This window comes from Scyliorhinus canicula, chromosome 3, assembly GCF_902713615.1.
Source record: "Scyliorhinus canicula chromosome 3, sScyCan1.1, whole genome shotgun sequence".
Classification (NCBI taxonomy): Eukaryota; Metazoa; Chordata; class Chondrichthyes; order Carcharhiniformes; family Scyliorhinidae; genus Scyliorhinus; species Scyliorhinus canicula.
In genome coordinates this window covers 97,368,240-97,378,949 of record NC_052148.1, presented here as the reverse complement: position 1 = coordinate 97,378,949, position 10,710 = coordinate 97,368,240, and the positions used below count along the sequence as shown (strand labels likewise).

The 10,710-nt window shown below is 44.6% G+C and overlaps 1 protein-coding gene across 1 annotated transcript in view; it reads right to left on the bottom strand.

Annotated features, from left to right (window-relative positions):
• Positions 1-8,104: 8,104 nt before the first annotated feature.
• LOC119962827 overlaps positions 8,105-10,710 on the bottom strand; it is a 95,093-nt gene continuing 92,487 nt past the window's right edge. Inside the window, exon 6 of the mRNA XM_038790959.1 lies at positions 8,105-8,814. Coding sequence (XP_038646887.1) covers positions 8,748-8,814 — 67 coding nt within the window. The 3' untranslated portion in view covers positions 8,105-8,747. The remainder of the gene's footprint in view (positions 8,815-10,710) is intronic.

The following is a 10,710-nucleotide window of genomic DNA, read 5'->3' as shown; positions in this document are numbered from 1 at the left end:
AGTCAGGGCAGTAGGTGAACCAGTTGGATTCTGAGACAAATCTGTTCATTTTTTTAATTAATCCCAATTTTTAAAAAAAAATTGAATTCAAATTCCAAATCTGTTATGGTGACCTTTTTAAAAAGGGCAGGATTTTTCAGATGGCAGTTTTGATTGAATTACAGGAAACTGAGAGTAGCGATGAACAGTAGTCTTTCGACTTGAGAACGATATACAATTGGGTTTGTTGTTAGGACAACTGTTTTTCTTTAAATATATTAATGACCTAGTCTTAAGCAAGAAGGATTATTTAATCAAGCATTCAGGGTCCTGGGCTTCATAAGTAGAGGCACAGAGCACAAAAGAGTCCAAGGCACAAATATCTTCAGCTACTTCATCAATGACCTTCCTTCCAACCTAAGGTCAGAAGTGTGGATATTCGCTGACAATTGCACAATGTTCGCACCATCCATGACGCTGCAGACACTGAAACAGTCCATGTCCAAATTATCAAGACCTGGACAATGTCCAGGTTTGGGCTGACAAGTGGTAAGTAACATTGAAGTTACACAAGCAATGGCCATCTTCAGCAAGAGGGAACCATCACCTCTTGACATTCAATGGCATTACCATTGCTGAATCCCATACTTTCAGCACCCTGAGGATTACCATTGAACAGAAACTGAGCTGGACTAGCCATATAAATATTGTGGCTACAAGAGCAGATCAGAGGCCTGTGGTGAATAACTCACCTGCTGACTCCCCAAAGTCAAGACTGTGATGGAATACTTGCCTGGATGAGCGCAGCTCCAACAACACTCAAGAAGCTCGACACCATCCAGGACAACGCAGCTTGATTGGCATCCCTTCCACAAACATTCACTCCCTCCACCACAGTGGCAGCCGTGTGTACCATCTACAAGATGCGCTGCAAGAATTCACCAAGGGTGAGATTTTCCAGCCCTTCCTTCTGGAATCTTCCAGTCCCACAGAAGGTGATCCCCATGGCGGGTTCCCCAAAGGTGGGATGAGTGAGCTATGCAACACGCCGTATAGGACTGGAAGATTCCGCAGATGGCCAATGGCAAGCCACCTCCGGCAGCAGAAAACCATGCGGTGCCCAGGAAACCCCACCGCCTAGGCTTCTGAGGCAGCACCTTCTAAACCCACAACAGCTATCATCTAAATATTTTGGAAATCATGTGAAAATCATGTTAAAGAGGTTTTTAATTACTCTAGTTAAACGCCTAAATGTCAAGGAAATATGAATGGGATACCTGAACTAATGAAGCGGTTAGATTCTAAATGGTCAGATTATCTAAGATAGATACACAGGGAAGACTTGGGAGCATCGGTATGCATTGTGAAAGAAACATAGAAGCTAGGAGCATGAATAAGTCATTCGGCCCTTCGAGCCAGTTCCACATTTCAGTTTGATCATGGTGGATCCACAATCTCAATGCCACATTCCTGCTTTCACCCCATGCCCCTTGATGCCATTAAAATCTAAAAATTATCTATCACTTTCTTGAATACGTTCAGTAACTTGGCCTCCACTGCCTTCTGTGGTGGAGAATTCTACAGGCTCATTACCCTTTGATTGAAGACATTATTCCTCATCAGTCCTAGATGGTCTACCCGGAAAGGATAGCGTTATGTGAGCCGTCAGAAACTATTTACTTTCACAAAGTTTTCGGTCTTCGGAATAGGTTGTCTGTGCTGTGATAAGCATGGATTTGCAGCCCTTCAGATGGGAGAAGGACAACTTTTGTTTTGTATTGTTTCAATTGAAACCAGCAGGCAAAGTGAAGGCATTATTGGTGCACACTAACAAAAACAAGTTCAGGACTGAGAACATGGGGCTGGATTCTCCGTTTGGGAGACAAAGTTCCCACGCTGGCGCGAAAACGGTGGTGTTTTACGCCAGCAGGACTGCCGCAAAGCGGCCACTGATTCCCTGCTCCAGGGGGGAGGGCTAGCAGCCAGGCAGCGTAGACCTCCCAGCTCTAGGTGCCGATACGGGCTGGAGCATTGCCGGTTCCGTGGCCTTCATGGCGGACGCAACCTGCGGACCCGGACCACAAAATAGTCCCCCCCCTTTGACCGGCTCGCGCACCCCGGACCGCCCCCCCCCCCCCCCCCCCCAAAGTGCCCCCAGCCTGAATAGTGCCCCCCCCTGCCTGTGGCGGCACTGGATTGAATCTGCAGCCGCCATGTTGAGTTCCCGATATATTAGATCACACATGTCCCATACCATCGGGAACTCGGCGTCGAGGACGGAGCATCGCGGGGCGGGCCTCAGGCAATGGATACAGAGTGAGTCGCACTCCTAGAGTACACCACTTTTCAGGGGGTGGAGCATCGCGAAAGTGGCGTCCCGATTCTGTCATCATCAGTGATTCTCCGCCCCGTCGACGAACATGATTTCAGCGCCAGGGACCGGAGAATCCAGCCTTTTGGTCTCAGCGGTCAGATACCCCGTGTGGCAGCTGCGAACTGTGTCCAGCGCCGCCAACAGTAGGGCAGAACCGTGCTGCTGGTCGGGGAGGGGGGTCGGGGGGAGGGGCTTCGGCGGACGATGGCCCAGGGATGGTAGGTGATGTCGAGGAGGGCATTACCTGGCAGGTCGGGTCTGCACACGGCTGGCGCTGTGTTGTATGGTCTGACCGCTGCAGGTCATCGCCTTGCGCATGTGCGACCATGGATCCAGCAATTCTCCAGGTGTTTATATCGGGAAGGCGCTGTGTTTTACGTGGCGCGGCTGCTAGCACCTCACTGGTCAGAGGATCGGGGCTGGGGCCGCGCCTATTTCTCCCATGTAAAACGCCACGGATCCTCCGGACATAGCCCCAAAATCAGAGAATCCAGCCCCAAAACTCTGGAGTCATTTAAGAAGCAATTGGAATGGTGTAATGGATGGACCCAGTGTTTACAGAAGGATAAACTGAACGAGCTGGATGGTCTGTGAAGATCTGCCCAAAGGGGAAAAACGCAATGTTCTCTTTAAAATGTAGACGATGTACGTGGCCAGTTTTTGTTTTCACTGTGAGATACCTTTTAATTCTTCTGCACAATATTTATAACGGAAAGTATCTTCCAGGTTACTGTGTGATCACACGTCACACAACTTTACGGAACATTAGTAACAGATACAATTTAAAAGGATATAGGCACCGACAGATAGGTGGCCAAGTGTACAGGGGAAAATTTCTGGTAGCTTTTACAAAGATTCCTAATATTTTTTGTATACATATTTCTGTCTTCGTAAAGGCTACTTGGATAACAAATTACCGCCAAAACTTAGTGACTGCCAATTGAGAGACAGGAAGCAGAGTCTTCCTCTAGGGGACAAAACAACATAATACTTGAATCACCTATTTAATAGCCGATGTACTGGACATAATACTTCATGAAGTAACAGTGAATGGTAGCCCTGTTTTTTATTTCAGTGTACCACCTCACAGGGCAACATTTTAGTATGCCAGGAAGTAAGTGGAAGCAGAGACCACAGCTGAAATTACTTCCACTGGCAGTTCCAGTCCTAAAGTACACATTCTCTTGCAGGAACTGGCCCGCCTCCGCCATTGCCTTGCTAATGACTCAGGTTGTTTGTAAAGTGGCTCTAACGATACCACTAAGTGAGTGGGTTCAGTTTCGGGAGCAGTCTGGCCTGGCTCGCATCATTCCAACATTCCTCCTCACAAAACATAAAGGAAATAAGATCCCTAAATATGGGGAAGGGGGCTAACGCTTCTCTAATTGCACGCCGGAGAATCCTGCTCGGCTGGCAATCAGCAGCACCACCTACAGCTGCAGACTGGAATTTCTCCACCTGGAGATTAAGTACGCCATCCGAGGGTCAGAGGAAGGCTTCCTGGATACTTGGGGGCACTTTGTCGGTCTGTTCCAAAACCTGGGTTTGAGGCCAGCAACGAGGAGTAAGTTAAGAATAAAAAACTAAGATAGATGAGGAACCAAGAAATGTATATAGGGTCAACTAAATGAAAGACAAAATAAACGTCTCTGTACAATAAAGTAAATTAACGCGGGTAAAAAAAACGTGATGTATATATACAATTGTTTATAAATATGAGAAATGCCAATAAAAAGATTTTTAAAAAAAGGAAATAAGATCCTATGGACCAACCCTTTGTGTCAATATGGTAAACTTTGAAAATAATTGCACGTGTAAAATCACTTGGCTAAAACACCTCAGCGACAAAAAAACACCTCAGGATATTAAAAGGCTTTCTTCAGACCTCACTAGGAAACCGTAAGACAATCTCTAGCAAAACTGGATGCTCATTTGAAATGGATGGGTCCTTGACAGTGCTATTTCCACACAAGCTCCAGGATTGGGGTCTCATTTAAATGTTCGACCGCCAAATTCTTGGCACTGCTTGAAAATCTCATCGAAAAATTAAATTGGGTGGTAAATGGTCAAAACGGATCTCAAATCAGTTACATGGATCTTTACACTTGATTATCTGACGCAATGGTTAGCGAAATCCAAACAAACAAAACTTTTTTTACCTTTTAAGTTTGGCCACTGAATAAAATAAATTTATTTTAAAGTAATTAATTACCTGCAAAACATATTGAGCCATCCTGCGAGACATGATGTGCTGTGTAAATAGGAGTTCTTCCTCATCTACATCTGAAATTCTTGTGGAATTTATATATTCTAGAGAGTAAATCTAAAAGTTTTAATATTTTTGAAAAGATGTGCAAATGCAGTTTTGGTTCTGCATTGAATGCTAATGTTTTTGTTTCTATAATTCTGTAAAGGACTGTAAAGGAAGACCATCTAGTATCAGAGCACAATGCATCAATGCTTCTATTAAAAAAGAGGAACTACAGCCCATTCCTAATAATGCCTTTTTTTTAAATCAATTGATGGGGTGTAAGCATTGCTGCCAAGGCTAGCATTAACTGCCAATTTTTAATTGCTTAACACTACCTTCTCTTCTCAAGGGCAATAAATGCTGGCCTTGCCATGCACACCCATATTCCACGAATGAATAAATAAAACATGAACTGAAGAGCTGCAATGTTTGACAGCATGGATCAGATTCACACTGTGATCAAGTGTCTTTGAGTCTTGTCAGCTTTTTTCAGATATGTAACGCGTCTGATTTCTTCCTTCTCAGTAAAACCTGTAATCTTATTATACAAGAACTTCTTGAATTTACACTCAAAATCTCATTGGAATTGCATTCAAGCTATCGACTGATGAAATGTTATGATCACTAGAAATGTGACTGAGAAAGTGGAATCCAGGAGTGCTTAGGTCGGCTGCCAATGAAGCTGACTGCTTTTGTTCCTTTGCCCTGCCAGTCATCAAAGAAGGGCCACTCAGTCAGTTTTGAACTGAACAGACCAGTTCAAGGGTAGCTATCCAGTAATGTTATTGTTAAAAAATGGACAGCAAAATCTCAGTTTTCAATTGTCAGATCCAAAATATGTGTTGTGTGTGAGGGCATCAGTATTGCTTTTGTGCATTCATCAGTGAGCCCATTCATCATAAATGGCATGATCCAATATATATGTCCTCGATTGTTCAGCACGCTGCTAACAGTGCTCCCCATTTTGGAAAAAGCCAGTGAATAATCTTACAACATTAAGTGAAGCCACGTTTGAGGATCAGCCTGAGGAATAGACTTCCATCACTAAATACAGATAATGGACAATGGGCTAAATTCTAACCATAAAAAAGATGGGTTTGAGTTGGTGGGGTGGGGAGTGGGCAGGTTTAAAGTCAGATGAATGAGTTTCCCCATCTAAACCCACTTTCAACTTGCCCAATTCTGGCTTCAACTGAGACTGAAAGATGGCAGGTGATTAAGCCACTGGTTGACACTTTGATCTGGGCACCCATTCCCCCCCCCCCCCCCCCCCCCCCCGGTGTTGAATCACCTCCCTCCGCCCACCCATCCCTTCCCCTGAGGCATCCAACCCAGTCCCCACCTCTGCCTCTTCCCCAACAAGGGCCTTACCTCCACCTCAAGGATTACAGCCCATTCTTATATCATCCCCTTCTCTCCCCCGTTGACTCCCCTCCCACAGTCGGTCCCCCTCGCCTCCAACCTCCAGTCAACCTCTCGCTAACTGCTAATTACCTTTATCTCTGCTGGCATTTAAACATTTTTTCCAACAACTATGCACTTCACAGCAAGGTGATCAAACTGTGAAAATTACACAGATCAACTGATTCATTTGCTGTTTAAGGAGTATTGAAGGATCTTAATTGCAGCTGTAGTTTGACTTTATCGTAGTCAATACTGTAGCAAAACAGAACTTTCACAAATTTCACATTTGAGAGATGCATATTCCTGTGAGCTTGTCCGCAGTTTTTTTTATTGAACATGTTTTTCACTGGTGACTGGAAATTATTTAATACAGGCGCTCAAAGTAGAGACAGATATGAGCCAGTTTGAGAACAGCATGAGGAGTCTGCTGCCTTTTACCATTCACATTCAAATTCTTTCCAGATTCTTGTGTTAGTTGAGAGTTAAAAGAGAAAATAGCGAAGTGTCTTTATATGATGAAGCAATTTTCACACGGCTAGTCAGTGGGTGCTTATTAGTTTATTTCATTCGCTAACTGGGATATAATCATTACTTCTACAATGTGTTGCTCACTGCTGTCCTACAGGTTTTTGGCAAAAGGTATTCGGCCTCTGAAAAGGCCGAGCAAAGTAGTCAAATTAGTGGTAGAAGCATATCCATTTCACTATCGGAATTTTACAACTACTAGAGATGTGACTTTAACTTCCTTATTCATGGATGGATGTTGTCCGGAAGGTGTTCTGACGCACAGCATAATAGCAAGTTAGTAACAATTACATTTAAAAATTGCACATTTTTATGATATAAATAACAAAGCATATAGCACACCACTAGCCAGTATCACTATAACCCCAGTATAACAATATTGATTTTAGATATCCACCAGCCTATAGCTGAACTCGTTTGTGAATCGCCATGAAGCACCATTAGCCTCTTCAACTATACACGTGATTAGGTTAAGAACGAACAGTCATTCACTACCATTTTTAATGTGGAGATCTCGGTGTTGGACTGGAGTGGGCACAGTAAGAAGTCTTACAACACTAGGTTAAAGTCCAACAGCTTTGTTTCAAATCACTAGCTTTCGAAGTGCAGCTCATTCACCTGAGGAAGGAGCAGTGCTCCGAAAGCTAGTGATTCAAAACACACCTGTTGGACATTAACTTGGTGTTGTAAGACTTCTTACCAGACTGAAAAACACAGGGCAGGATTGTTTACTAAGAGGCAATTAGTACTGCTGACACTGTGAGGCAGCAGTGCTGACCACGGAGCTACATTGTTGTCCAAATGTGGGTTAATTAAGGAAAGTCAGCAAGAATTTAAGGGCAAATCACATTTCACTAGTTTGTTTGAATTTTTTGTCGAAGTAACAGAGAGAGTCGATGAGGGTAATGCTGTTGATGTGGTGGACATGAACCTCTAAAAGACATTTGATAAACTGCCACACAATAGACTTGTGAGCAAAATTAGAGCTTATGGAATAAAAGGAACAGTAGCAACATAGGATATAGAATTGGCTGAGTGCAGGAAACAGAGAATAGTGGTTAAATGGATTTTTACGGACTGGAGGAAGATTTATAGTGGAGTTCACCAAGGGTAGATATTAGGACCCCTGCTCGTTCTAATATGTAGTAATGACCTAGGCCTTGGTGTACAGGGTACAATTTCAAAATTTGCAGTCAATACAAATCTTGGAGGTACTGTGAACTGTGAGGAGGATAGTGAATGACTTCAAACAGATGCAGGAAAGTTGATGGAATAGGCAGACAAATTGCAGATGAAATTTAATGTGGAGATGTGCTATGAGGAGAAGTTGGATAAACTCGGTCTGTTATCACTGGAATGACGGAGGTTGAGGGGCAACCTGATAAAAGTCTACAAAATTATGAGGGGCATGGGCAGAGTGGATAGTCAGAAGCTTTTTCCCAGGGTGAAAGCCTCAATTTTTTAAGGTGCAAGGGGAAAGGTTTAGAGATGTGCGAGGGAAGCTTTTTTACACAGAGGGTAGTGGGTGCCTGGACCTCGCTGCCGGAGGAGGTGCTGAAAGCAGGTACGATAGTGATGTTTAAGGGGCGTCTTGACATATACATGAATAGCATGGGAATAGAGGGATATGGACCCCGGAAGTGTAAACAGATTTGGGTTAGAGGGCAGCATGGTCGGTGCAGGTTTGGAGAGCCGAAGTGCCTGTTCCTGTGCTGTACTTTTCTTTGTTCTTTGTATATGTGAATTGATTAATTTGGTAGAAAGAACGTGGAGAGACATATTCAAAATCTTGAATGGTTTGGACAGAATAGATAGGAAGAAGCTGTTGCCATTGGTGGAAGGATTGACAAGCAGATGACACAGATTTAAGATAATTCACAAAAGAAGCAAAGGTGGCATGAGCAAAAATGTGTTCACGTAACAGGCAGTTAGGAACTAGCATGCCCTGACTGAGAGTGGGGTAAAGGCAGGTTCAATCGAGGCATTCAAGAGGATTATCATCTCAAAAGGAAGGATGCGCAGGAAAAGGCAGGAATGGCACTGGATGAATCTGTCCTGTAATCATTCCGAATTCTTTGATTGAGTTTTAAAGCCCTATTCAATTCTGTAAAATAGGCTTAAGTTTGAGTAAAAGTAACAATCCAAAAATGTAAAATGTGCAAATAAAGTATTAAAGCTATAATGTGCATCAGTCTCTTCGGGATGATCAACAGTTCATCCAGCATTTTCTTCATTCTCGCCAAAAACGAAGTAAGGTGCCACTTCTGCATTGCGACGGACTCTAGTTAAGGAAATAAAAAGGATGCATTGTTATAGTCTTTTTATATTTTTACATTCTTCTTATATATACTTTACAAATGCAATAAAAACCCTGGGCTAGATTATCCGGTCATCGATGCTGAAATCACGGGCGGCAATCGGACGGAGAATATCCGTTTCCGACCTAATCGCTTTCACGATTCTCTGCCCCTCCAAAGCACCGTGTACGCAGATTACGCCGCACACCGTATCGACGGCCTCAGGCACCCCCGATGCTCTGCCCCCGACTGGCTGAGTTCCCAATGGCGTCGGTCGTGTGTGCTATCATCCGTCAGGAACTCGGCGTGGCGGCTGCGGACTCAGTCCAGCGCCGCCACAGTCGGGGGAGGGCTGATGCGCCTTTGTCAGGGGCTGGGGACACTTTTAGGGGGGTGGTCCGGGGCTTGTGAGCAGCCAAAGGGGGGGCACTGTTTTGCAGGCCTGGGCCGCAAGCCTCCGGCGCCATGTCGCCAGGCGCGGCCGCTGCAGTCAGATCGGTGGCCGTTTTGCGCTGAATTTTCGCTTGTAAAATGCCACCATTCCCACACCGGCGTGAGGACATAGCCTTGGGAATCAGATAATCTATCCCCCTGTCTCTTCCTCTTGTGAGTGTGGGAGGAAACCGGAGCACCCGAAGAAAACCCACACAGACACAGAGAGAATGTGCAAACTCCTCAAAAACAGTTGTCCAAGGTCAGAGTAGTTTCTTTGCAAACTAATTTAGGATATGTCCCTACCCGTTCCTCTGTGTTCAAGCAAACAAGCACAATTTGAAAAGCCTTCCTGAACAGAATCCCATAATTTCAATCTAGGGGCATGGTCAGTTTTGTGGGTGGGATCTGATCCAGTTGAACTGAACCTTGAACCGGCGCAGAAGCTCAGTGAACTACATGATCTTTATTTTAATTTAAAGTACCCAATTCTTTTTTTTTCAATTCAGGGGCAATTTAGTGTGGCCAATTCACCTACCCTACACATCTTCAGGTTGTCGGAGTGAGACCCACGCACACATGTGGAAAACGTGCAAACTCCACACGGACAGTGACCTGTGGCCAGGATTGAATCCGGGTGAGGCAGCAGTGCCAACCACTGCAGCACCGTGCCACCCCATGATCTTGGATATTGCTTTGGCCAATTGCATTGGAATCTGGTGCAAAACTAACAGAACAAAACGGAAACTCTATGCCAACATATTTGACAGATTCAAAGCTAATGTACTAATCTTTCAGCTGTTTTTCCTGCAACATCAGATAGGCACTGGAACTGGGAAAGTACACTATGTCATCCCTGAAGGAGCAGTGTAACAAATTACAACAGATATCTTACAATTCACTTTAAGAAGGAGGAGGAAATTACAATTTTTAATTCTCCCATAAACAATGCTGTTACTCTATAGAAAATTATGTCTGACACTACGGCCAGAATTTTGAAATTATGGTAGGAACATGCGCTCTCGCCCAATATGGTGGGTCACCTTTCCCATCAGAGGCCTCTGCAAAGCCATTTTACATCCCATTATTGGCAAGCAGATTAATGCCTGACTGGAACCCTGCCCCCTGACTAATTATCTGTGCCGCCAGCGGGATATCACCCCAGTCTGGAACATATCCGGACCCAACATATCCGGACATGCTAGGATTCAGGTGGAAAAAAGCCTGAGGCAACTTTCATAGATGGGGACGATAAAGGCCCCCGGCTTGTGGACCATGGAACGCTATGTGCAGCAGTGGGTGGGTAGAGCATCAGGACCTTCACTCTTCACACTGCAGGAACTTCCAGGATGTGGATCTTCACACTAAAGGTGGACGAATGTATGAGGTACTTTTGGGTAGTGGTGGTATGGGGGAGGGGGGAGTATTCCGGAAGACGAGAATAAGTT